The sequence below is a fragment of the Fistularia commersonii genome, chromosome 15 (assembly GCF_037954325.1).
Source record: "Fistularia commersonii isolate RoL2024-O1a breed Wild chromosome 15, RoL_Fcom_v1.0, whole genome shotgun sequence".
Classification (NCBI taxonomy): Eukaryota; Metazoa; Chordata; class Actinopteri; order Syngnathiformes; family Fistulariidae; genus Fistularia; species Fistularia commersonii.
Genome location: NC_141298.1, coordinates 3,196,220 through 3,222,078, shown reverse-complemented (window position 1 = coordinate 3,222,078; position 25,859 = coordinate 3,196,220). Strand labels below are relative to the sequence as shown.

The 25,859-nt window shown below is 39.3% G+C and overlaps 1 protein-coding gene across 3 annotated transcripts in view; it reads right to left on the bottom strand.

The window, feature by feature from the left end:
* Positions 1–25,859, bottom strand: part of LOC147226251 (rho guanine nucleotide exchange factor 4-like) — a 52,966-nt gene that overhangs the window by 12,843 nt on the left and 14,264 nt on the right. For 2 of the 3 annotated variants that reach the window (XM_086161042.1, XM_086161043.1), the window contains exon 2: positions 6,465–6,616. In XM_086161042.1, the coding sequence (XP_086017168.1) occupies positions 6,465–6,616 (152 nt within the window). Of the gene's footprint in view, positions 1–339; positions 1,400–6,464; positions 6,617–25,859 lie in introns of those variants that run through there. The other variant, XM_086161044.1, reaches the window with a different exon arrangement.

Genomic DNA, 25,859 nt, shown 5'->3' with positions numbered 1-25,859 from the left:
CATTTTAATTTTTTCTCATCAATTGCCAGTTTTATCCCAAGAATTAAAACCCCATGAATGAATGATATTTTATTCTTGCAAATGATTTAATAATGCCACAAGGTTCTTGATTGAGTTTCTGCACAGCTACAATGGCCTGAATACAGAAATGCACACTTAGCAGCTAAAGATAGAAGTTAAATAGATCCCTTGTCTGTAAATATCTCAAAACACCTGTGCATATTGTGTAATGTAAACCAATAAGAGCTTAAATTATATAGAGAACGCACACGCATACACACGCACACCCACACGCAAACACTCAACACACACGCACACACACACACACACAGGTGGTACCTGTGCTCTGCTGTTGCCATTTTGGACACCCATCAATCTCAGCCTTGTGTCTCCTCGGCAAGGCCGTCCTGGTGCTGGGGCTGGGCTGCTTTGTCTGTCAGTTCTGAGTCTCCTCTAGACTCCAGTGGCGTGTGTGTGTGTGTGTGTGAGTGTGTGTGTGCATGTGTGTGCGTGCCTGTTCTACTGGAAAGCGAGCAAGAACATGAGCACCACATTGATGATGATGAGCAGCATCATGATGAGGAACACCACCACCTTCTGTGTCTCTGGTGGGAGGTTGCAGCGCAGCAAGGTGTTGAAGAACCCCATCCTCTGCCTGCTCCACCTCCCCGAGCCGCTGCCACGAGCCATCAGTCTCCAGGCCTCCTCTTCTTCCTCCTGCTCAGCGCTGCCGCCCCTCCCCCGCCTCCTCTCCCTCAGCGCCAAGCCACCACACCACACCGCGTCCACTTGTCCTCCTCGGCTTTCTCCGTCGCTGTCCTCAAGCCTCCTCCGCTTGGTACCGGCACCCGTCTCCTCTGCTTCTCCTGCCACTTTGCCGTCGGCCAGTGGTGCCCCGGCCTGCCCGTGGAGGCTGGGTGCCTATTTCTGTCAGTCTGTGTGTGTGTGTGTGTGTGTGTGTGTGTATGAATCTGTGTGTTGTGGAATCTCAATGTGTGTTACAAGCTGAGCATCCCCCCACCTCTTCCGTTACTCCCTTTCTCTTCTTTCAGAAACAGGCGCCTCCCTCCTTTCGCTCGATCTTAAATCACCGTCAGGATTTTCTCGGTTTTCAATTCCTCTCTTCTTGGTCAGGATGTCAGGATGGACGACGGAGGGCGGAACGCTGCATCTCTTCGTTTAAAGCTCATGTCTCCTCGTCTTCGTATCCGTCCTTGGGTTCCTGTCTTCGGGGCTGCGATTATCTCTCCGGACCGAGCGTGTCTGACTCGTCTCCTGTCCAACCTTTCCTCTCAGCTAAGAGCTCGGGATAAAATGGTGCTGCGCCCGGAGCCGTGCTGCTTCAGCCATCCATCTAACTACGAGGATCGCCCTCTTTTTCTTTTTTTTTTCCCCTCTCTCTCCCTTCCTTCCCTTCCCTTCCCTTTTTTTTGCATGCCCACCCTTGCATAGCCGGCAGCCAATCAGGATGTAGAGTGTGTCAGCGTATCCTGGATACCAGAGTGGTTGAGGCAGGGACATAGCAACCCCTAAGGGGGTGAGGTGGGAGTGGGGGTAGGTCGCTGCGATGAGAGGCAAGGAGGGAGGGGTAGATTGGAGGCCATGCAGAATAATGGACCAATCTCCGGGGAAAGGACTGGAGTGTGTGTGAGTGTTGCTCATGTAAAGGTTGGTTTCAGAGCCAGGAGGTAAAGACACACATCTACCAACTTCATGAGCACGCCAAAAAATTTGTATTGAAATGATTCTCACGAACAGTAGTTAAATGACATGGGAAACAGTCGCAAAAGTCAATTTTAAAACCTTTATCTTCCTCTTTTAATCAATCAGAAAAATGCCTGAATACTATCGTTGAATATGTATTTTAAAGGCATTTAGCTGCAAAAACATTTAACTGTATAGATTTAAGAACAAAATAATGAGTCGAACAGCATTGAGACGATCTAACGTGAACAACCCATCTATTTTAATTTTAGCACATTACTAACAAAAGTAATTAAATGTGTTACTTTAATAATCTTATCCCAGAATGTTTGTTTTAATAATACCCTATTTTGTTTTGAAATAAGTGCACCAGTATTTTCAGTAAACTGGTAATAGTTGTGTCTGAGTCCAGGCATCACTGACATAGTTAGGTTGGTGTGAAGCTTGAAATGTAAGTAGGGAGGGTATTAAAGAAGTATATGATGTTGTATATAGTCTTTAAAGAGATGTAATATATCTGCTTCTGCTGGAAAGATCCCTTTAATGCCTTTCAAATCATACTTTTCTTTTACTGAAAATTTGAAAAGGTGCATTTTGCATCTTTAGTTTAATCCTCGCTGTGTGTAGGACGTACTACACATCCTCCACAGGATGGCATCAGAGTGCTGGCTCTGTCAGAAGCTGCAACGCAATACTGAACTCATTTGCTCATCACCAGGCAGAGCGGGGCTTCAGGGCTGAGGGGGGTGAAAAATCCGCTCCATGCTAGATTTATATCACTGACTTCAGCAATTTAAACTTATTCCCCTCAAGAAAAATAAATCAGAATGAGGCGCTGGAGATTGATTTAATGCTTGAACAGTTAACATTTAAAAAAGAGAGTAGGTGAAAATGAATTAAATCCACTAAAGCGCAAAATACTGTCAAAAACAGTTTGGTTGCTTTGCCACGCATCCGGCGGTATTTTGTTACACAGCTTAAAAAAACAAAGATGCAGAAAACGTTATTACCCTGCAATTGATATTTAGTGTTGAAGCAATGTATTCCTGTCTGAGAGGGTGGCTGTCATGAGGACAGATAAATGGATGTACTCTGTCTCTTATGTATCTGCAGAACTATGGATCAGGATGTGTTTTTTTTCTTAAAGAATCTAACCCATTTTTAGGTGTGACAGCAACGGAGTTCACACCGAACCTGAGGGATGTTCATACTTTCACGTCTGTAGGTGACCCAAGCGTGACACCATTAATGCACAATTTGGCAACATATCTAAGCAGGAATGATCAATCACCACATCCCAAAACTACTGTAATGCAGGAATGCTCAGGATGCCAAAAAATAAACTTCCCCCTGCACAAAAAAAAAAACAACACCAGGTACCAGGTACAGATGATGAGTAATGTGACATCTACACATATACAGTTCTCAGTAAAAATAACAAAAGATGACAAAAATGTCAGAAAAAAAAGGTGTTAAGTAGGTGTTACACCCACCATGAGCAATAAATACATAAATGAAATAAATGATAAATTATCTAGTTTAAGAAAACCATTGACTCATTTTGTATTATATATATATATATATATATATATATATATATATTTATAAAAGGTCAGCACATAAAATAGAAAATTTGAAAAAATAATCATTTAAAAGTTAATTCAAAATGTACATTTCTAGGAATAGAAATGGGTGTTCAGATTTGTACTGAGATGGGAAAAAAAATTAAAATTCCAGTGCCTGTGCAAAAACTATTAGCTTAAATTACATAGCTATTTCATGGGTCGGGTTATCCTCTCATCTGGGTAGAACAACATAAGGTGGTACGGGGGGGGTTATACTACCTAGCATCTGGCTGATCTTGCTGTGACGCCCTCGTGTTGAACTTTTCCGGGGAGCCCTGCCGGCCGTGCTCATGAAGTCACACATATTACATTCAATGTAATCAGCACATGGATAATTCCAGTATGTAATAGACTCACTTAATGCAAAAAATCAGCATGTCATGCTGGCGCAGCTTCACCGAGGCTGAATGTATCGCCTCTGTAAATCACATTTCACTGAGCTTGTGCATCCGCAGAATCCAGAACAGGTATCCATGACAACAAAATAACCCGCCAGCCTCAAAGCTTGTTGTTGCTACCCCTCGTAGCCAAAAGGCAAAGAGAGGGATTTTTCATGGCTTTGCTAAGGCCAGGGTTTGTTTCACTTGTTACTATGCTACCATATGTCCAATACACAAACAGTGTACTTCACAGATACACACATCCATTTATTTCGATTCTCCTCGGCTCAGTATTAAACAGCCCCTCGTCAGCGAAATGCAACGTCACCAAGACCAGCAGTCTCCGCTCTCTAGAGCAGCGGTTTTCAATCTGCGAGCCCCACACCCCTAATAATGGTTCATGTGACCCCTGCTGTACATAGAGATGGTTGAAGCATAAATATAACAAGCTCAGCCCCCCCCGGCACACACACACACACACACACACACACACACACACAGACAGATACAAGCATATATATATATATATATATCATAGCAAAATTCAAGGTGATTTGTTACTTTTTTCATATAATTTCTTTTTTGTGTCTGCAATGGTACCTTGTCATTTCCCTGACAGGTCTAAAAAAGAAATATGGAAAATATCAACACTAAAGTAAAACAAATATACCACTACCTCATTTCCTTTTGGCTTTTCCCTTCAGGGTTGGCCGCAGCGAATCGACCTCCTTAGTCTAAGACTATTCTCTGTAAACTCTTTTCTCACATCAACTAACTTAATGTGCTCTTTCACTATTTTAGTCTTAAATGTTATCTTTTGTTAAAATCAAGGAATTCATTTATTTATTGTTTTGTATTTAATAATTCATATCAAGTCACTAGGTGGTAGTGATGTCAAAAGCAGCTCTGGTTGATCAGTATCCAGGCAGATATGTTGTTGCAGGACTGCACTGCTGTACGGTACCTGCAAGTCCAGTACTTTACTCCAAAACAGTATTCCATGAGTATTGGGAAATATTTGATCATATCATACCTGCAGATGTGTGAAAGTGATATGGAATAGTGATCGTAGAACTCGAAAAAATATTTTAATTGCCAAATTCCATTTTAATCCTCAAATAATCAATTAGTCACTTAGTGTTCAGAAGCACTTAATCTGTTTGCGTACTGTCACTGTGTACGAAGGATGAATTCTGATATATATTTAGTAAAAGGCGGGTGCATCATCATGCCTCCATCAATCAAGACTACAATTTATTTTGGAATTCACCTAAGCTAAATGTAGCCACAAGATAAAATACCATAAATTAACATGAGCAAAGAGGAATTCAATAAGAGGTTTCTAAATGGCAGTTTAAACTTGGTTTGGGTTAACGTCCCGGTTCTATAGCAAATATATGTTTCATACCCCCAGAATATGTGCAGCAAGTTATGTGAGAGAGCTATAGTCTGCTTTCACATGCAATAGTGAGTTGGTGTTTCTCATGTACAGACGGATGTATTTATATTGGGAGAACGGGCCCTGGTTCTGAGCAGGGCACCTGGATTAGGCTGTAAAGGCTTCCAATGTCATTGATTTGAAGTTTCCCGTCAAAGTCCCTTCAAATTTCAGAGAGGTGGGATGTGGATTCCTTAAGTTTTGGGAGGAAACTGATATTCTACAACTGGCTTTGCCTCTGGTGGGGAAAAAATCTGATTCAGAAACTAAAGTCACCAGCCAAATCATTCCCACAACACTGACTTTAATACAATGTACAAGCCCAAAAAGGTAGCTTTGATATGATTTAGATTTTTAATCAGAACACATAAAAGTAAAGATAACTTTTTTTATCGTTAAGATAATATAACTATAAATTAAGTAGTCCATCCATTAGTTATCAATTTGTTTTCTGAACATGGGGTATCTTTTGGGGATCTGAAGGTCACAAAAAGAAAAGACATGAAGAGGAGATAAAAAGGTCAAAATTACCATGTTTTCACTCATTGATTTTCCAGTTTTATACTTTTTGGAGAATCACTAGCAAACTTTGTGGTTTAATACATTTAGGGGAGATATTTTTTTCACAGGGAACACTTTAAAGTGCAGGGCTCAAAGTGTGGCAGAAATGATGAAGCAAATTAAAGAGCTAATGGGAAAAGGGAAAACGTCAAGAAAATGCAAATGGTGAAAGCATCTGCCCTTTTAAAAGCCTGATTAAAGACTCTTTCCATAAATCAATTCAATATAAACTGCATATCCAAACACATTTTTGCATTCTATCATTTATTCATGAAGTTTTTCATGTACTTTGAAATGACACACTTTGACAGTTTTTTTTTAAATATGAGTATCTAATGTGTCCTTGTATACGTTATCCTTTTTATTGATCATTTAACAGATTATTCAAAAAACTGCTATTTACCTAACTTACTCATATTATGTCAATTGTTATTATTCAAATTTCTTTGTCATCACCAAAAATGTCCAGAGCTATGAATGCCATATTTAAAAAAAGTCATTTTAACCAGATGCCTGGAAATACTTAACACCAGCTGGTATTTAACTGTCAAATGGCAATAATTTGTCATGTGTAAACGTTATGCAATGTTATTAGTTTTGGAGTCTTTGCTAAAACAAAAAAAAAAAAAAAAGTTTTTGGGGGGGTTTGGGTTTTTTTTTGATGTTTGAGATTTTAATAGTCAAATGGTTTTCTTTCAGTGACACCACCTGCATTCCTTTGGTTGATGCAAAAACGACAATTTCAAGTTGTTGTACCTCATTGATGGCAAGCTGCTCTCCTCCACCTCCACCTGGGTGCCCAAAACGGTGCACTGAGCTGCAGAACTCGTCATATAGCAGATCCTCCTCACTGCCTAGTTCGTCGCCAGGACCCGCCTTCTCCGATGCCCCGTCAGGCATGACAACAGCTTTAAAAAGATGTGGAGGAAAGGAAAGAGATGTAACTACAGCATGTTATCATACTTCTATCTGAGAAGTTTACTGTATAATGGTGCAGGTAGGGGGTTCATGGTAAGCTCCTGAAAAGGGATAGTTTATCACATATCTCACTCCATAGTATCTAAAACCTCAAATCACAGCTGATAAAGACACATAACTATGGATGAAAAGTAAACCCTTTCCACAATTTTTTTGGGGTGTATAATATTCTACTTTATTGCTACTGTACTATGAAACATGTTAGCTTCAAATAAAATGAGACCATTTTATAGAATTATTGAACACTTTTTTTATCATTGCTGAAAGATTTTATTGTTTCATGTCCTCTGAGGGTCACTTATAAAATGTGACTTGTGATTTACAAGCTATTGCATTAGCCTGAGCAATAATAAGTAATAAATGTCATCTACAAGTGTCTTATCCAGTATTTTTGCAAACAAAGGGCGTCTTGCCCAGAGCATTTATGATGCTATAACTGGACATCAATTCACTGTAGTGCTGTCCTGGAGAATTTCTGATGTAAACAATTGTCAGAGGGATTTGACCACCCATACTGAGAACTGAGCATGATATTGTGTAAATATATTGTTACGACTCCTGGAAATGTTGACGTAAGTCATTTACACAATTATACACCTTGACTTCTCACAAAAGGCAATAAAATAAATTAAAACAAAATAAAATAAAATGAAATAAATTAAAATGAAATAAAATAAAATACCTAATCATATATTACTGGTTATTATCAGAGGCCCTAATAATACACTGCTTGCATAATATCATATGAATTTAAATCTTAATAAATTCCTCACAAATCACAAAGTAAGCCATGGTATGGCTAATGAAATTTAGGAGCCAGCAATAAAAAAACAGATACATTTTCATCAACAAAAAAAAAAAATTATAATTATAATTCCTATGATACTGTATCTATTCACAAAAATGCAATATGATGTTAATTTTTTTTAGAGAACAGATATACAAAAAATTAATTATCGTCAGTGACTTACTAATTGCATTAAAAAAGAAGGTCACAACTGAAGCACTAGTCTTCTGAACCAGTGAATTTCTCTCTCTACACATATACTGTATGTCATTTCTCCATTCATTCATTCAGCCATTTGAAAGGTGGGTTTGAAAGAAGAACTACAGCATAAGTAAATGCAAGATGAGTCACAACCTCATCAGGAAGCCAATTCACGACAGAGTGAGTCAGAATGAACAGGGAGGAGTTTGCTAAATCACATAAACACAGATTAGAAGACATGTAAACCTAATATGTCTGTCAATAAAAAGGAGGAAGTGGATATTGTACGACAGTGAAAAGATTGGGAGTCATGGTGACGCAGTTGCATGTGCTTCCGCTTCACAAGAACGACCATGGTTTGATATTGATAGGGGGCCATTCCGTACTGAGTTCGCATGTTCTTTTGTCAGCGTCCTTGTTGGTCCCAACCCCCACGCATTCTGTCTATTTTTGTTTATTTATTTTATTCTTGTCATTGCTATTGTCACTCTATTTATATTGGCGTTTACTTTTGGTTGTCTATTTTTCACCCGAACTGTTCCTTTATGTTGTCCATTCTTATTCCTGGTGTTGTTGCTGTTGCTGTTCTCCCTGCTGTCTATTTATATTCATATTCATATGTATTTTTGACACTATTACCGTTACACTGCTGTGACAAAAGAATCAATAAAGTTAATCTTATCTTATCTTAAATTGTCCAGACATGTAAATGCAGGAGTGAACGAATGTTTGCCTCCATTTGTAAACCAGCAATCAACTGGGGACAGGTCAAAGGTGAACCCTGGCTCTTGCCTAATGACCACTGGGTCACCCCACCTTGACCCTCACGACAGAATAAATGGTGAATGGTTTCCACTTATATTGTTCTTTCATCACCCTCCATTTTCAGAGTGATTTACACTGGATTTCACATTTACCCATTCACACGCGCACTCGCACGCCAATGGCGGAAGCAAGGTGGTACTCAGATCACCATCGGGAACAACTTGGGGGTTCTATGTCTTGCTCAAGGATTCTATAGCAGGCAAACAAGTTCCAGGATCGAACTACCAACCCTCTGATTGGAAAGGTGCCCACTGTGATCAACTTGTCCACAATCACAGTATAGAAAGTAAATAATGATGATGTGATAAGATTTTTAAAGTGTTTTCAATGAACATGTACACAAATATAGAAGTTAAATGTGGTGTCTTGATTTGTCCCTAACTTTGCCTTGGGACTTAGTGCTATGTATAATAAGTATTCTTTTTTGTATTTACACATTACCATAATCCAAAAGGGAGCTGACCCAAATAATCATTAACTGCCTTTATCCTCTATATATATTTCAACGAAAAAAAAAAGAAATGGCCTACCACCCATTACTCATACGAGAATTCGACACAAATAAAATTGAAATTAAACTACTTAACGAACCCAGTACTCATGTCTGAGAGTGTATGTACAATAGATAATAAATATAAAATATTAGAGACAATGTGGGTAAAAATTGTGCTCACTGAGCAGCCTCCTTCCATCACAAGGCGTTCACAGAGTACTTTGACTTCTCTAATAAAACAAACATCCTGCGAAGTGTGTGAAGTTGTACTTTGTGGCTACCTGGCTGATGAGCTAAAAATAAACCGGCTGTCACGCATCATCACAGGCATCACCCCCAGCTGCCTTGTCGACAGCTAGTTGCTACGTATCCGTGGTGACAAATCACCTTGGAGACAGAGAGATTTCATAAAAGAGCAAACGGAGCCCTCTGGGAGATGTGGAAAATGCTTGGGAAACAGAAAATCCGGCAGGCGTTTGGGGAAACAAGGCTTGGCTATTAGAGAGCGAGCAGACTATACATAGACAGGGGGGTGTATGAAAAACAAGTCTTTTTTTTTTTTTCCCAATTCACTGAGCACGGACAATGAGAGGCAGCAGCAGCATCTTGTATATACATAAAGCCTCATTACGCTAGTCGTATTATTTATAAACAGCCACAGTCAAGGGACCATGGGCAGAGTGGAGTGGATGCTGCCCTCTCAAGGGGTGTAGCCTGTCTGGTCTGCGTCACATTATCCCCTTATTGCTCCAGTGAGTGCCCACAGGCTGGTGGACGGCATTCAGTGCTGAAACAAATCAATTTTGGAATATTTGATATATTTTTCTCATACACTGAAAGGGATGCAATGAGGTTCAAAACTATCAGCTGATCAGACAGAGGTTTAAATGTGTGAGGCACATGGAAGAAAAATTTGTTTCCATAACATTGGATGTTATGATTGGAAGGGATAAAGTTTATAAAGATGTTTATATTCAAAAAGTGTAAATTGTGTATGTGTGTGTGTTAAGAATTTGTACTTTCAGAGAACTTGAAACTTGAAAAAAGCTAAGCCAATGCAACCTGGTGAACCTCCAATTTCCATAAAGATGCTGTATATGCACACATACATGCACATAATTTTAAGCTGCAGCCAAAGCAGAGCAGAAAAAGCTAAAGGCTAAAAATGTTTTCAGTTTCTGTTAAAAAAAAAAAAAAAACAACAAAAAAACAAAAAACTTGGTTGTGTAACAGCGACGCGGGTGGGGGGGGATCTGTGTTTTAGCTTCAATAAGTACAGTGAGAACTGCATGGTCTCACGGAGGAGATTGGAGCCTTGTGACCCCAATGGTCTACAGGGATTGAACTTAAAGTGCCTGTCTGAAATGCACTGAGGAAACAGTTAAGTAACACGTTGACAGCTTATATAGTGACTTTGGTCAACTGTTTCACTGTACGACTTTTTACATACATTCAAAAGAGGAGAGAAGCCGATTGATTTCACTGAATGTCCCCCATATTAACATATTGCATGAAATATAAATATCAAAATAGGTCCAAAGAGAGAGAGTGCAGGTCTATGATCACCAGTCTTTTCAAACTTCACTGTATCGGTGCCTCTGCTGCAGCAGCACCACACATATCACAGCCCTTTGAAAAATCTCAAAGGTGTAGAAAGAGTTAAAAACAGCTTTCAGACTGGATCCACTGGACCACTCCTATTCTGCAGCCATCTTGGTTGTTGACAAAAACCCGTCGGCTCATTCTCATTTCGGTGAATGTCTTTCAAAGAAAGGCAGTGGTATGTAACGGAGACAGAGGTGGCTGTCGCTGCTCCGACATCCACCTATCGAACAGCAGTAGCTTCATTTATGCCACCATGTCACTCACGGCAGGGGAGGCAGAACAAAATCACACCTCTGTTTGCCATCATTCAGCTGTCCAGCCTACCCTTATGAAGTGTGTGTGCATTAGTGCATGCACGTGTGTGTGTGTGTGTGTGTGTGTGTGTGTGGTCAGGAAATCTGAAAGGATCAGAGCTGATTAAAGTGGATTTTGTGTGTGTGTAACCACAGCAGAGTCTGTTTGAATGCAAGTGGAACAGGATATGGGTTAGCCATATAAGTGAATCAGATTTGTCAGCATGAGGAACATTCAATAAATACTGACATGAGTGTTTGCGTGCATGTATGTGTGTGTGTGAGCGTGCACGCGGAGGAATTCAAGTGGAATAGTTACATTTGTTCAATAAATGTGTGCTGCACAGCACGTGTCTGCTGGCAGCGCGTGACTGGATAGCCTCGTACTCACTGGCTTTCCCTGACCGCTTGGCCTGCTAACCGGGACAGTGGCAGGGGTGGGCATACAAGGGATTTCTAGGCTACACGTGACACTAACTTTATTCAACTTTACATCCGTACCTTAAAGGGGAAAGTCAGCAATAGTTTTTTTTTTTTTATGTGTAGTTACAGATAAAGTCTTATTCTGAATTGTGATTTTCTTTTAATATAAGATTGTGCTTTTAATTATATTGTTTTTTTTTCTTTATAAAGACTAGTTTAAGAGTGTTTAGATAAACTACTCCTACTTTATTTTACGCACAGACTTTTCTATTCATCAAGGTAAAGGCAAGACAAAACTTGAATTCTAAAAATAATTGGAGAAGCTATTTTTGTTAACTATACTTTCAACTAGTATGGTTTAGATTAAAAAAAGGAAAACATGTGCCTTGTGTTGTACATGTACATGTACATGGAAGTAGCAAATGTGATGAAATACAGTAAACTGTTTATCCAAGAATGAAATTAGGGATAAAATCAGATCAAATTGGGTCAATCTTTAACATAAAGGATTTGCCTTTTCAAATGTTCAGTACATTTTGGCAATAACACAGTTTTTATATATGTTTAATATGAAATAACCTGCTTATTATCAATTCAGTAAGAATTTTCATTTTGGGTTTACAAGACTGCTCTGTAGTTGCTGAGTGTATTCACTCAGTTAGGTGTGCTTGTGAATTATTTCAAAATATTTAGTACAATAAACAAACAAACAAACAAAAAAACATTGGCTTGACCATCAAAATGTGCATTTGCTTACTGAGGATTCACAAATTCTGGGGGCAATATATTCTATATTATAAATGTATAATTATTTAATTATGTGTGGGATAATTAACAAACAAGGATAAATCTAATTTCTGTGTATTTAATGCAGCATCTTCCGATGATGCCAAAATGGTTCTACTCAAATTTGTGGTAAGGCAGGCTGGATTTGTTTGAACCAAGACTATTGATCTTGAGATGAGCGGGTTTAAAACATGAACCATGTTATCAAACCATAGCCTCTAACTTACTGACTTTCACATTATAAGATCTTCTCTTCTTTTCTTTGGCTGCTCCTTTCAGGGGTCGCCACAGTGAATCATCTTTCTCCTTTTAACCTTATCCTCTCTCATACCAACTAACTTCACATCCTCTTTCACTCCATCCATAAATCTCTTTGTTCTTCTTGTAGACCGTCTGCTTGGCGGTTCCAACCTCAGTATCCTTCCACTGAGATAAACAGGCAATCCCCCAGAATACATTTTCAACAGTATGTGCTGTATTTATTGATATTATTATTATTATAATTACCATTAAGGTAAGAGGTAAGAAAACACTAAAAATAGTACAGTATACGAATGTAGCTTCAGTGAAAGAGCTGTGGAGAAAGTGCGATATATTAAATTTATCATTATTATTATTATCAACGCAGCCTTAGGGTGGCACAGGCCAGTGTCTTCCTGAGGTGGTCCCGATCCCAGATAAAGGCAGAGGGTTGCAGCAGGAAAGGCATCCAGTGTAAAACTGAAGCCAAAACCAAATATGCAAATCAAACTTAAGAATCTCATACCGTTACGGTCGAGGCGCGAGTTAACAATGACCGCCGTTGGTGCAGATAACCTACAAGGTACCAGTAGAAATTGGGCTACAGTCGGTCAAAGAAGGAGAGGAGGAAGGTGTGTTTAGAAGCAGAGGGAGAAGAGGAAAGGCAAGAGTCTGGGACAGAGAGTAGGGATTTTGAATTCTGGGACAATGACTGGAAAAGGTAGAGAGTTGGTCAACATGATGCAGAGAAGGAAGGTGGATATACTGTGTGTCCAGAAGACCTGGTGGTAAGGCGAGAATCTTCGGAGCAAGTTTGAAGTTGTACTTTCATGGTACTGACAAGAAGAGAAATGGAGTGTATCTTGAAGGAGGAGTTAGAGATGGAAGATAGACTTATGAGTCTGAAATTGGAAATTGAAGGTATGATGCTCAATGTTGTTAGTGGCTATGCCCCGCAGGTGGGATGTGAGTTTGAAGAGAAGGAGAAGTTCTGGAATGAGTTAGATGAAGTGATATAGAATATCTCCAAAGATGAGAGATTAGCAATTGGTGCAGACTTCAATGGACATGTTGGTGAAGGCAATAGAGGGGATGAAGAAATGATGGGCAGATTTGGTATACAGGATAGGAACACAGAGGGACAGATAGTGGTAGACTTTGCAAAAAGGATGGAAATGGTTGCAGTGAATACTGTTTTTCTAGACAAGACAGGAACTCATTAGAACAGAGGTAGAAGCAAGCAGGTAGACTTCATCTAGTATTAATGATCTGAAGGAGATCCGTGACTGCAAAGTAGTGGTAGATGAGAGCGTAGCCAGACAGCATAGGATGCTGGTTTGTAGGAGGACTCTTGACAAGGAAGATCAAGAGAACAAAGGGAGAACAGAGGACAAATTGGTGGAAGCTGAAAAGGGAGGAGTTGAGGAATGCTCTGGGTGGTCAGGAAGAGCTTCCAGATGACTGGAAGACTATAGCTAATGTGACCAGGGAGACAGGCAGGGGAATACTTGGTGTGTTGTCTGGGAGGAAAGTAGATAAGGAGACTTGGTGGTGGAATGAGGAAATGCAGGAGTATATACAGAGAAAGGTCCAGGTGATTAAAGATAGAGGGAAATGTATTGACAGATGCAAGAAGTGTGATGGGAAGATGGAAAGAGTACTTTGAAGAGCTGATGAATGAAGAAAATGAAAGAGTGGGAATGGTAGAAGAGGTGACTGTTGTAGACCACAAAGTCACAGAGATTAGTAAAAGTGAAGTGAGGAGGGCATTGAAGAGCAGAGAGGCAGTTGGTTCTGATGATATACCTGTGAAGGTATGGAAGTGTCTCGGAGAGGCAGTGGAAGACTTTCAGGCTAGATTATTCTACAGGATCTTAGAGAGTGAGAAGATGCCTGAGGAATGGAGACGAAGCATGATGTGTCCATTGTTAAGAATAAAGGAGATGTACAGAATTGCGGCAACTATAGAGGGACAAAGGTAATGAGCCATACAATGAAGTCATGGGAAGGCGTAATAGAAACTAGACTGAGAGCAGAAGACAGCATTTGTGAGCAGCAGAATGTCTTCATGCCTATGTTAGATGTTTTGGAGAGAAGGTCAGAGATATGGTTCAGTCATGTACAGAGGAGGGATGGTGAATATATTGGTAGACGGATGCTGGAATTGGAGCTGCCAGGCAAGAGGTCTAGAGGAAGAGCAAAGCAAAGTTTTATGGACGTAGTAAAAGAGGATATGAGGGTAGTTGGTGTGAGAGAGGAGGATGCAGAGAATACGGTTAGAAGAATTGTTATTATTATTATGATCGTTATTATATAATATTATTGACTTTAAAGCTGTTCCTCTATTGGAACAGGTAGGTAACAGGAGAGGTAATACTAGTTTTACAAACTTTATTTGTTTTATTTCATTCTTTAATATACTGTTTTATCAGGTGATTGTGGGTGACATTCTACTTTTTCAGCGTTGAATTTCCCATTAACTAAATATCACGTAGATACCTGTTACAGTGTCTATATTTCGCTGCTTTTTCAAGGGTCCTTTATTTGACTGCAAGCTACACCTACATAGGCAGGTGTACAGCACATGCACCACTTTTACATGCCGTCACGCACACCAGATCAAACACGCACCGCCGCTTTCAGATGTATTCACCCACAGATACATTTTTACCTGCAATAAAAACAGAAACGAGAACTTCCAAGTGTATTTACTCACCAGGGCACAGCAGACTAACTTCATTCAGTGCTTAAAAGCTCCTGACACAGTCATCCCATTGGATAACTGTGTCAGGAGCTTTCTAGGGGATTTTTAAATTAACATTGAAGATTTGGGGGGTTCTATAAGTGACTTGAAAGTTTAGTATGCTTCCAGTAGCATTACTGGGGCAACATCACAGAACAGGGAAGCCACAAAACAAAGAAAAAATAAGCAAAAGAAAGGAAAAAAAAATCTGAATTTGACAGGATAGAGAAAACTCTCCAGAGGAAAAACAATGAGGCATATTCTATTCCATAGTCTCAGGATTTTATTTTTAGACAGACAGATGCACAAGAAGCAACCAGTTTTCTCCACTGAGAAAACGCGGATGTTACTCAAGCTTGGTGTATTAAATAAAAATAGCATCGGTCAGGATCCAATTGGTTCCCAATAGCTAAAGGACCACATTCATATACAGTTCTTTTGTACATAAATGTAGAATGACTGTTTTGGCAATATCATTGTATCTCATTAAAATGTTCTTTTAAACACTTTTTAGTCCAGGTTGCTATTGGAGGTATTGGCCTTGGATGATCAGACTGAAATTCTTATAAGACAGTTGCTAAGGGAGCCAGAGATGGAAAAAAAATCTTATTGGCAGGCAGCTGAACAGTTGACATTTAGAACCTCTAACCAACATAATCTTGCTCAATTCATTTGGGATAGAATTAAGATGAGTTGCCTTCAATCTATCTTGCTAATCCTAGTAAATATTGTCAAAACGTAAACAAATTTAGAGAAAGACAACAGAGAGCTAGTGCCATATGACAAAAGGTATTATTCCATGTAAATATGGACAAAGATAACCATATAATTTTTAAATACAGCCAAAATAAAAAGACCATTGGCATGCAACCATCAACAAAAAGATCCTAGGCTTGGATCTATTTATGTCTGTTACTTCCTGTAAAGTAGTAACACACCATGCTAAAGGCTCCTTCAAAGTGAGTCATTGCTGGCTTCCCTACATGTCTGCACTTATGCTTTAACACACCTCTCAGACTTGCCCATTTATAAACTGACCATCCCCTCATCCGAAAAAAAGTTAAACCATCTATGGAGGTGGACTGAAGTCTTGTAGATTTACATCTCAGGCGTCGCCGAACGGATTGGGAATTTTAAGTGGTGAAGGTCACTGGATCACCATGACGCTGGGACCTTGCTGTGCTTTAATACATGTGCCATGCCATTATCAACATTACTTTCAACTGCCTACTGTAGCTCTTTCAAGACTGCAGCAATAAAATGGACAATTCTAGACCCTGACAATAAGGGTGAAACTGCCAGGGACATTCATCATGTATAAAAATGTCATGATGTCATGTGTTTACACTCTAAGGTAGATATAAAATGTATGCTCTATTCTCTCTCTCTCTCTCTCTCCCTGTCTTTCCCTCTTGACTCTTTTTCTCTGGCTACTCATTTCAATTCTCATTAAGCCACTTTGATAACCAAATAAGTCTCAGCAAATCATGACAGAGAAGGCAGCAATCTAGGTGATTGATGGGGCTATCAGTTATTGGAACCTGTCCAATTTGGAACAGAGAGTGCCATTGCCATAACTGTGGCCACAGTAGGGAATTATCCTTGTGAATGTAGGTGCTGGTTTGATTCTTTAAAGTTGTCTGATAACATTATAAAGCACATATACCTGGGGATGTCCCTCCAGTGCGAAACTGTTTTGAAGTAGGGTCTTTTTTTCTCCATTTTGGGGTTCAGAAAAAAAAAATGAAACAGATATTGTGAAATTTGACTGCCTGGCTTGGACACAAATGTGCAAATGATGCTGTAAACAACATGAAAAAGCAGTCAAATGAATTCAAGATAGATATGAGAGATGTTAATTTTCAAACAGCCAGCCACTTGGCACAAGATTTAGAAAAAACAATTACAACAGAAGACCACAATGTTCCCAACCCACAGATTGTGATGACACCGAACGGTCTTCGACCTCCGGTTCATCTCGGTTTGTTGATGTTTTCTGGGGTGGCTGGAATAACATCATCCTACCATGGTGGGAGGACGACTACGGATCTTGATGTGAGTTTCACACTTTCTAATATTTCCCTGTGTTGCATTTAAATTAGTTTACAACAGAGGGGGCAGCAAGTCGTCATCAGCAGACTGTCTCACAAAGCTTAAAAATGAGTAGTAATGATTAATCAATTTAATTATGATCTCCTGAACACTAGAGGGATCCATTTTTCATCACTATATTTGTGCACTAAATGAATTAAGTGAAAATTTCCTGAAGAGTATTTGCAAATCAGGAAAAAAAAAAACATTAATTTGGTAAAAATGACCATCAAATCAATCTGCAATACATGGGGAAACAGTTTTTGTTTATTCATCCAACAGATTAAAGAAAAAATGATGAGCGTGATTAGCTAGGACAGACTAAAATGATTTTCACACTTGGACGCATTAAAAGGAATATATGAATATTTTAAGTTTTGCCTTTGTTTAAAATCTCTAGTCCTGGGTAGATTGTTCATAATCTATCATACCAAATGTGTTGACTATTTCCATTCAACCTCACAAGACGTATTTGTGTTTCGTCCCACAGCAAGATATTAGACATTTACATTTTTCATGGCTGCAGTTCTATAACCGTATGGAGCGGCACAGACACCTAGCTAGATCAGTCTAAGTCGTGCTTATTGAGATTCAGGGCAGACTTTGTGTTAGGAAGAATTCAGCCAGCTGGGCCTGAAGGGGAATAACAGAAGGAGGTTTGCAGAGACAACATACGATCTGTTACAACAGGAAATAAAAGGCTGTACATCACAAGGCTTCTCCGTGCTGAATGATGACTGATGTCAGCAGGATACCAGGGCAAAGAGAAATTTCTGCTTTATTCCACTATATATAAAAACAAACAAACAAACCAAAAAAGGGCAGCAGAATGTCTCCGTGCAGAAATAATGCACCCCTACGTCATTTGGAGCAAGATGTGCAAAGAGAAGTCAAGTTCTGTGGGAAGATTCAGCATCTTTTGTGCTTTTAAGATCTACACTCTGCTCTGTCTTCAAGGGGGGTTCTTGAAGTGCTCAGTGACTCAAACCACAGGTTTCTTTTTTTTCCCCAAATATACATAAAATAAACAAAACTGCAGGCTCTGACTTGATTCATTTCTTTCCCAATACTCCAGTTATGTAACAAGCAGATGCACCAGGCCCATAGGACTTGGTATTCACAAGGCGCGGTCAGGAACATTTCTATCTTGATAGGGCGAAAAATATTTGCCATTTGACCAACAAATAACAGAATCAAAAGTCAGCAAGGAACATATTTCCAGTTAATATTCTATTAATGGGATGCTATTACAGCTCTTTTGTCAAAAGTTCATCTACACAAGAGCACACAATAATTTAACCTGTCTATGTGCTGACCTTGCACTCTGCGGTGCAGCCGCCGCAGGTACGTACGGACGGCAACCAGGGCAACAGACATACCACTGACATCAAATATAAATGGGGACTTTTTGATGGATGCTGCTGACGCTAAAGGGCTTGCACAATATGAAAAAAAAAAAAAAATCAAATGAGGGGAAAAAAAAATCCTCTGCCACAATCCAAAATATTGTCAATTTAAATATGAATAAAGAGGCCTATAGAGATTGGAAGAGAAGGCTGTTAACATGGCAATCAATGAAAACAACTATGCTATCATGAATATCAAGAGTTTATGCTTTGGTTTTCTTATTTATCTTAGCAAATATTTGTCATGCGGGGAAACTGTGAATGGCACAAAAATGCCCCTCTGTTGAGCATTCATGAGGGTAAAACAGACACAGATAGACAACGACAGATACTCAGTGGGAAGCTGTAAATGCAGCAAGGACAGAGATTTGTGCTGGAGGCGAGAAGGGGGTCCCTGATGTGTGGCGTTATTACTGATTTTATAAATAGAAGTGAGGGTGACCCCCTCCATCCTCCCCACTGCCCTACACCCCCAAAAAGGCCCAGTGAATCCAACCCAGTTTGGGATCCTCTGAGGTATGATTAAATGACAAGACTTGTTGAAAGACTTGTCTTCATACGATTATGGGAGTAAAGTAAAGGACCGATCTACCATGAAGATTTTATTTTTAATAACTTATACTCTCACTTGTGAGTCAAACTCTCAGCGGAATTCATAATTTCAGCATGAAGTGAAGCAAAACAATCTTCCCATCGCAAAAGTTTCCCCCTTCGGCGTAAAATGTATTTTTTCTTATTTTTGACGCTTTTAAAATTTCGAGCTCCACTTTGAGGATCGATGCACTGAATGTGCAGAATTTGACATGGTAGGTCTTTTTCACATTTATCACTCAAAGTGCGCGTCTCCTCTGAACTCAGAAGATTTTTTTAGAGGTCCTTCCGAAAGCCGGATTCATGATATCATGTAAGTTATGAAGCAAATCCTGGATACATTTGCGATGTGGTGACAAGGAGCCTTGAAGTCATGATCATTTTCTCTTTTTTTCCTTCCTTCTAAGTGGATTTGTGTGTGTGTGGGTGTGTGTGTGCGAGAGAGAGAGAGAGAGAGAGAGAGAGCGGGGATGATTTTAAATATCTAGGGTCAACAGTTCAGAGTGATGGAGTGTGGAAAAGAAGGAAAGAAATCTGGGTAAACAGGTTGGAATGGATGGTGAAAAGTGTCGGGGATGATATGTGATAAAAGAGGCTCTGCAAAAATGAAAAGAAAAGTGATTTGTGGTTTGGAGACAGTGGCGCTGAGGAAAAGACAGAGGGCTGACCTCGAGGTAGCAGAGATGAAGATGTTGGGGTTCTCTGGGGGTGAGGAGGATGGACAGTATTAGGAATGAGTCCATCAGAGTGACAGCATATTTTAGATGTTTAGGAGTTAAAGTCAGAGACGCAAGACTGAGAAGGTTGTGTGATATGTGGTCAAAGGATACTGGGGTAGGAATTGACCAGAGAGAGGATTTATGGATGAAATGGAAGAGGACATTGAGTTAATTGGTGTGAGAATAGGATGAAGAAGAAAGGGTTTAGAATATAGCAGATGATTTGCCATGGCGACCCCTGAAGGGGGCTGCCGAAAGGCAGAGAAGATTGCATGCCTTATGTATAAGGGATATGTTTTACAAATAGAAACTCATTACATTAATTTCTGCATTTTTTATTTGGATAGCAAATAAAAAAAACTATTGTTTTTTTCTTTCCATTTTACACACACACATATATGTGTGTGGTTTTTTTTTTTTGCAAAACGTGAGTGTCAACAGCCTAACTCACATTGAGTTGTTCAGGATATATAATCTCGACTTTATTCAGAGTGCATCTTTTATATGAAAGCATAGCTCAAAGAACCAATATGGAATCATAAATTGTGAGAAGGTTGTAATTAATACATAAAAGCTGAACAAGATAAAAAAAAAACAGGGAAGGAAACTGAATTAAACAATCACTGAACACAAATGAGTAAGTATTATACCAACTAAGCAACAGATTTCAAAAGACAGCCTTCAAATATAATGTTGCAGTTCTGAGATGTGAATTTTCATGATTTGGAGTCATTAAAAAAGGAACTTAACTGCTTCTTTCATGGGACACAAGAGGATTGTTGTACACAGGTAGCATACAAAATCTTAATGTAACAAGGAACATGAAATAAATCATAAATTGGAATGTGTGAAGGTACAAGGTATTTCACACATCTACAAAATGTTATATTACTGAAGGGAAATAGTCTTTCGATCAATACCTGTTGTCAGTGGGCACATTGAAATGAAAGCCTTTAATTAAGTAATGAAATAGTGCATTGTAAAATTTGATTGGCTTTTTTGTAAATCAGATTTTTTTATTATGAATATATACACACACAAAATGTGTTGGCTCATTATATTTAGATATTAGTATCTATATCATGTATTACAAGTATCACACAATCTTGAATTGAACCAAGAGATTGTGTGGCACAATAATAACAGCTGAAAATTAAAGCTAATTAAAATGTATTAGTGTTTTTGTTTTATCTCGAAAAATTCCCTGGGTTTTCCCATTCATACCTTACCACATTATTTTTTTTTTTTAATTGCTTTTATAGCCTGCACATTATATATAACAACGCCTGACGCAAATGAGAGTAGGAACAGTAAGGATCAGGAAAATTAGAAAGTCTCCAATGGAAATCAAAGTAAATAGCTAATACAAAAGGAACCAAGCTCTCTTGGAAGGAGGTAATTGCTAGTAATTAGGCTCGGTGGCTGTTTTTAAGTTTGCAAATAGAATTTAGATTCTGAGAAGATTTCCATCATTTAAACTTGGTTAATTTGCATTCCTCGTAAAATTACTTTGCTGGGCTTGAATTAAAAAACCTGAGGAGTGTTAATACATGTAAAAAAAAAAAGGAAAATATATGCTTATATCGCAGCAAATTATAATTTACACTCTTAACCATTGTTTGTGCATCTTATTGTCTTTATTGCCTTGAGAATTGTGCAATAAATCCAGACCAATAAGTCCAAAAAGAAACAATCGTGTACTACTGTTGAAAGATGTTTGTTGTTTTGATTTTACCATCCCATCATGCACTGGACCTGTGAATCTGGCCAAATTGAGACTTATGGGTGCTTACCTGTTACAGCTGGGATTTTATACTTGTTTGACCTCACTGCCCTACATATACATTAAAACTATAGAAATGAATACATATGCTGTCTATATTTGAATATGTATATGATTTCCTAGAAGGTCTCGGAAAGACCACAATCATGTTTTGACTTTTCTTTTGTCTGTTACAGTCATATAATTGTACATTCTTGTGACCTCACTGCAGGATACCTAATATTGATCAACTACGATGTCCAAGGAATCAATAGGTCTCTTTCTGCATTGTCGTTTACAAGTTGAATGTCTGACAGGGGTGCTAGAACCCTGAATTGCAAATAGGCCAGTGTGTGTGTCACTACATTGAATTCAGGAAAAAATAGGTTAGGAGGGGGGCACAGAGGTAGAAAGTAGTGTGACTGTCTGATGAGAGGATTATAGGCTTGTATTTAGTGAGTGCATGATGAAGTGTCGAGCGCGTGACAGGTTCGCTGCGGAGAGAACGGTGGCCTGAGCGGAAGGGATTTCATTCACGTTCGGCTTAATGTCTCCGCTGAATAGCGCGCACACACATCCTTGCATGCCCCGGGATTATCAGGTTCGAGAGGAGTCATTACATTATATTGTCAATGAATATTACAGGCGGTGGGAGATCAGACTTTCACATTAACAGGATGGTGATTATTTCTGCAGTTTACAGTACGTCGGCCTCTTATCAGCCCCTTTTTTTACGTTTAAAACTTTCCCTGGACAGCAGCGATACTTCAGTCCAAATCAATGCAAATCTGGAGTGACTTTTGAAATGTCAGCAAATTAATTTTAAATTTTCAGACATCGGAGCCGCCATTCAAAACGCATACAGCAGGTCATAGCATAACTAGAAATATAGAACCATGCCAGGTACAAACCCGTGGTGTTCATATGTGAACATGAACATGTTATGATGGACCTTTGAACAATTTTGTGAGAAAATCTAAAATTTGATTTACTTTTCCGATCAGCTTTTGTATATTATAGAATATTCATTTTAAAAGTATCTACTTTTTTGAAATGGTAAAGTTGTTAAAACTTTTTTTTTTCCTTTTGCATCCTTTTGTTGGTAAACCACTAGACGTGAAAATTATTTTGTGGCACCTTTCACCAAGCACATTAGAATTTTAAAATTTCATTTAAAAAAACAAAGAGTTGTTACGGGCCACATGGCCTCTGCCTCACAGCAAGAAGGTCCCTGGTTTGAATCAGACCGGGAGTTTGCATGTTCTCCTCGTGTCGGTGTGGGTTTCCACTGGGTTCTCTGGTTTCCTCCAACAGTCGAAAAACATTCAGTAGCTTCATTGGAGACCCTAGATTGCTCAGATGTGTGAATGAGAGAGTGACAGGCTGTTTGTCTCCATATGTTGCGCTGCGATTGACAAGCGATCGTTTAGCGGTTACCCCATCACTCGACCAATGAAAGCTGGGATCGGCTCTGGCCCCCCTCCAACCCTGACTACAGGATAAGCAGTATATATAATGAATGAATGGCTGACATTTTTCATAACATCCCTAACAGGGTTTTCAGCTGTTGACTGGCCAGGAAAACAAACTCAAGCTTCATTTCACTCCATTCTTAACTGCTCCTGCCATTTTCTACTGTTTTTGAAAACATCAGGCTGATGACAACTGTCTATCTAATAAGTGTTTGGTATGAGGATTGATCAATAGAGACCAGAAAAATGGAATGTCTGACACTAGTGTGAGCTTCTTCTGTAAACCCAAGCAGACTGCCGGCACCTAAACAGATGGAACAACCTGGGTGGTATATTTACATTTCAAGATAAACAGAAGAAATGACAAAAGCACTCGGGGTTTCATTGAAGAGAGAGATCAGTTTGCTGGAAAACCAACAGGAACTCCTTACCAGAATATGGTTCATTTTCCAAGTCTCTGTTTGACGTCAGGCACCACCACTGTCAATTTACAGTAATAAAAACGCAAATCCTCATTGGTTGCAGTTCTACCACATTATCTTCTAGGGAGTTTTTTGCCACAAACACAGACTGAGCTCTAAAATAAAGAAGGGGGAACCAGACTGATTTGCACTGGTCATCTAATACCTGCCTATCACTTCACCACTTTCAAGCAGAAAAAAAAAAATCTTTGGCATTTTCTGTTGTTATTAGAACATTAAACAGTCCAGTACAACATGTTCTGGCTGCTACTGCCCTCCGTGACCCCCCGGTCCTTTATATCCGGTACATACAAATCCCGTCTCTGAGAGGATATTGGTGCTATAAGCACAGATTTATCCTAAGAATGTTTGACAGAAGCGGTATAGAATTGTAACACTATTATTTTGCAATGCAAATAACTACCATTCATAACACCTGTGATCTATGCAAATATGTGTCAGTTCTGTGTGTGACCTTGAATCTAGCAGCTGATGTGTTGATGAGTATATTCTCCAGCAACAAGTTTTTTTTTGTTTTTTTTTTTATTGCCAGCATGCCTCAGGCGTATCATGTTATAAATACATTCCTATTCTCCACATAATGTAATAGTCATGTGAGAAACGTCATTGCAGCATCGACGTAAGATAACGTGAAATAGTTTATAAGGCGACTTGACAAGGTGAAGTTTTTTTTATTATTAATAAGCAATACAAATCAACGGTAGCTGTTGGATTTGAAAAAACACTGCAAATGTGCTAAAGAGAGAGAACACTGAGCAGCAGTAGCTGGCTGTGGGGGAGTATGAGCTCAGTAAACATAACTGATGAGGACTTCTTCTAGGTTCTGACCGGGCCAAATGAGCAGGAATGACAGGGAGGGAAGCAAGGAGGAGAGGGGCGGGGTGAGTGCTAAGCAGTGCCAGGCTGTCTCTTTCTAGCGTTGTGTTTTCCGCTCATACATGACCACTCTGTGAAGCTGAGCATGTATGAAGCACAAGAACGTAATCTGAATAACCTGACTCACACCCACACTCGAACACACACGCACAAAACCACCTATTCTTTTCAGGTTTTTTGAACGCAATCCCCCTCCTCCTCCTCCACCGCTGCTACTGCTGCACACCTTCGCCTGCATTATTATCTGAGCCTGGAAGGGAGGCATGGAGTGAAATAAGGGGGATGGGCAATTGAAGGACAAGAGGAAGAGGAAAATCCCATCGCAGAAATGAATCCTATAACACTATAAGCATCACTGTCTGGTGGGCAGACATTTCAGACGTCCTTGATAAATTCAGAACAGACAACAAAATCTGACACTGCATTTGTTTTTTTTGTTTTTTTTTGCTTTCTAGACGTCGTACAATCTCGGGAGCAACGCCCAATGCTTGAGTTTTTCACAAATTTAGAATTTAGAGAAATGGTCCAGGTTTGGATGTTTGCATTATTGGTTTACACTATTGTAGAACAGGTCTGAAAAGAGAAATGAAAATAAGACCCATTTAGTGATCCATTTAAACATTATTCTATATATAATGACATAGCAGCAACTCCTTAAAGAGCAAGAACTTAAAAATGAAGTATCTCAAGCCATGTTTATCTTTGTTGTGACATTGTGCCGCAAACACACGGTGACGGAGACTTTCCTATTAGACATACTCTGTTGGTGCGCCTCATTGGGCTCATGCCATAACCTTAAGTTGTGATCCTCAAGAGGCTGATGATAAAAGGGTCTTATCTTACATGCCAAGCATTCTCAAAGTCTTACTGCCTTCTGTTTTCAGGCAAGACTGGGAAAACAGGTTGAGGAGAGTAGCCTGGTATTTTACAAAAAGATGCTTGGTGGAGCTAACACGAGTTGATCGGCAAAAAGTTTGAAAAAAATATGAAAAATTGAAAAAAAAAAAAAAAACAGACAATATAAATGGGAGATGTTGATAGGTTTCTCTGGACTCCATAAAAACACAAAATAATTTTCAGTATCAAAACACAATTAACCAAAGCCCTGTTACCTTTCTGTCCCTATCTGCCGCCATGTCGGGGTCAGTCACCTCAGTTCTGAGGACGCGAGCTGGGCCTGGAGGGTTGGAGGGTTGGGGGAGCTGGGGGGGGTCGGCTGCCATGGTAGATGCCCTTCACAATCACATCATAATGACCAAGACCATCAACGAAGCCATGGTCTGTCATGAGGATTTTTTTTTCTTTCCCCTTGGGATATTTTACTCACATTGTTTTTTGAAGCATCACATTAGAAAATGTTGACGTGAACACAAAATGA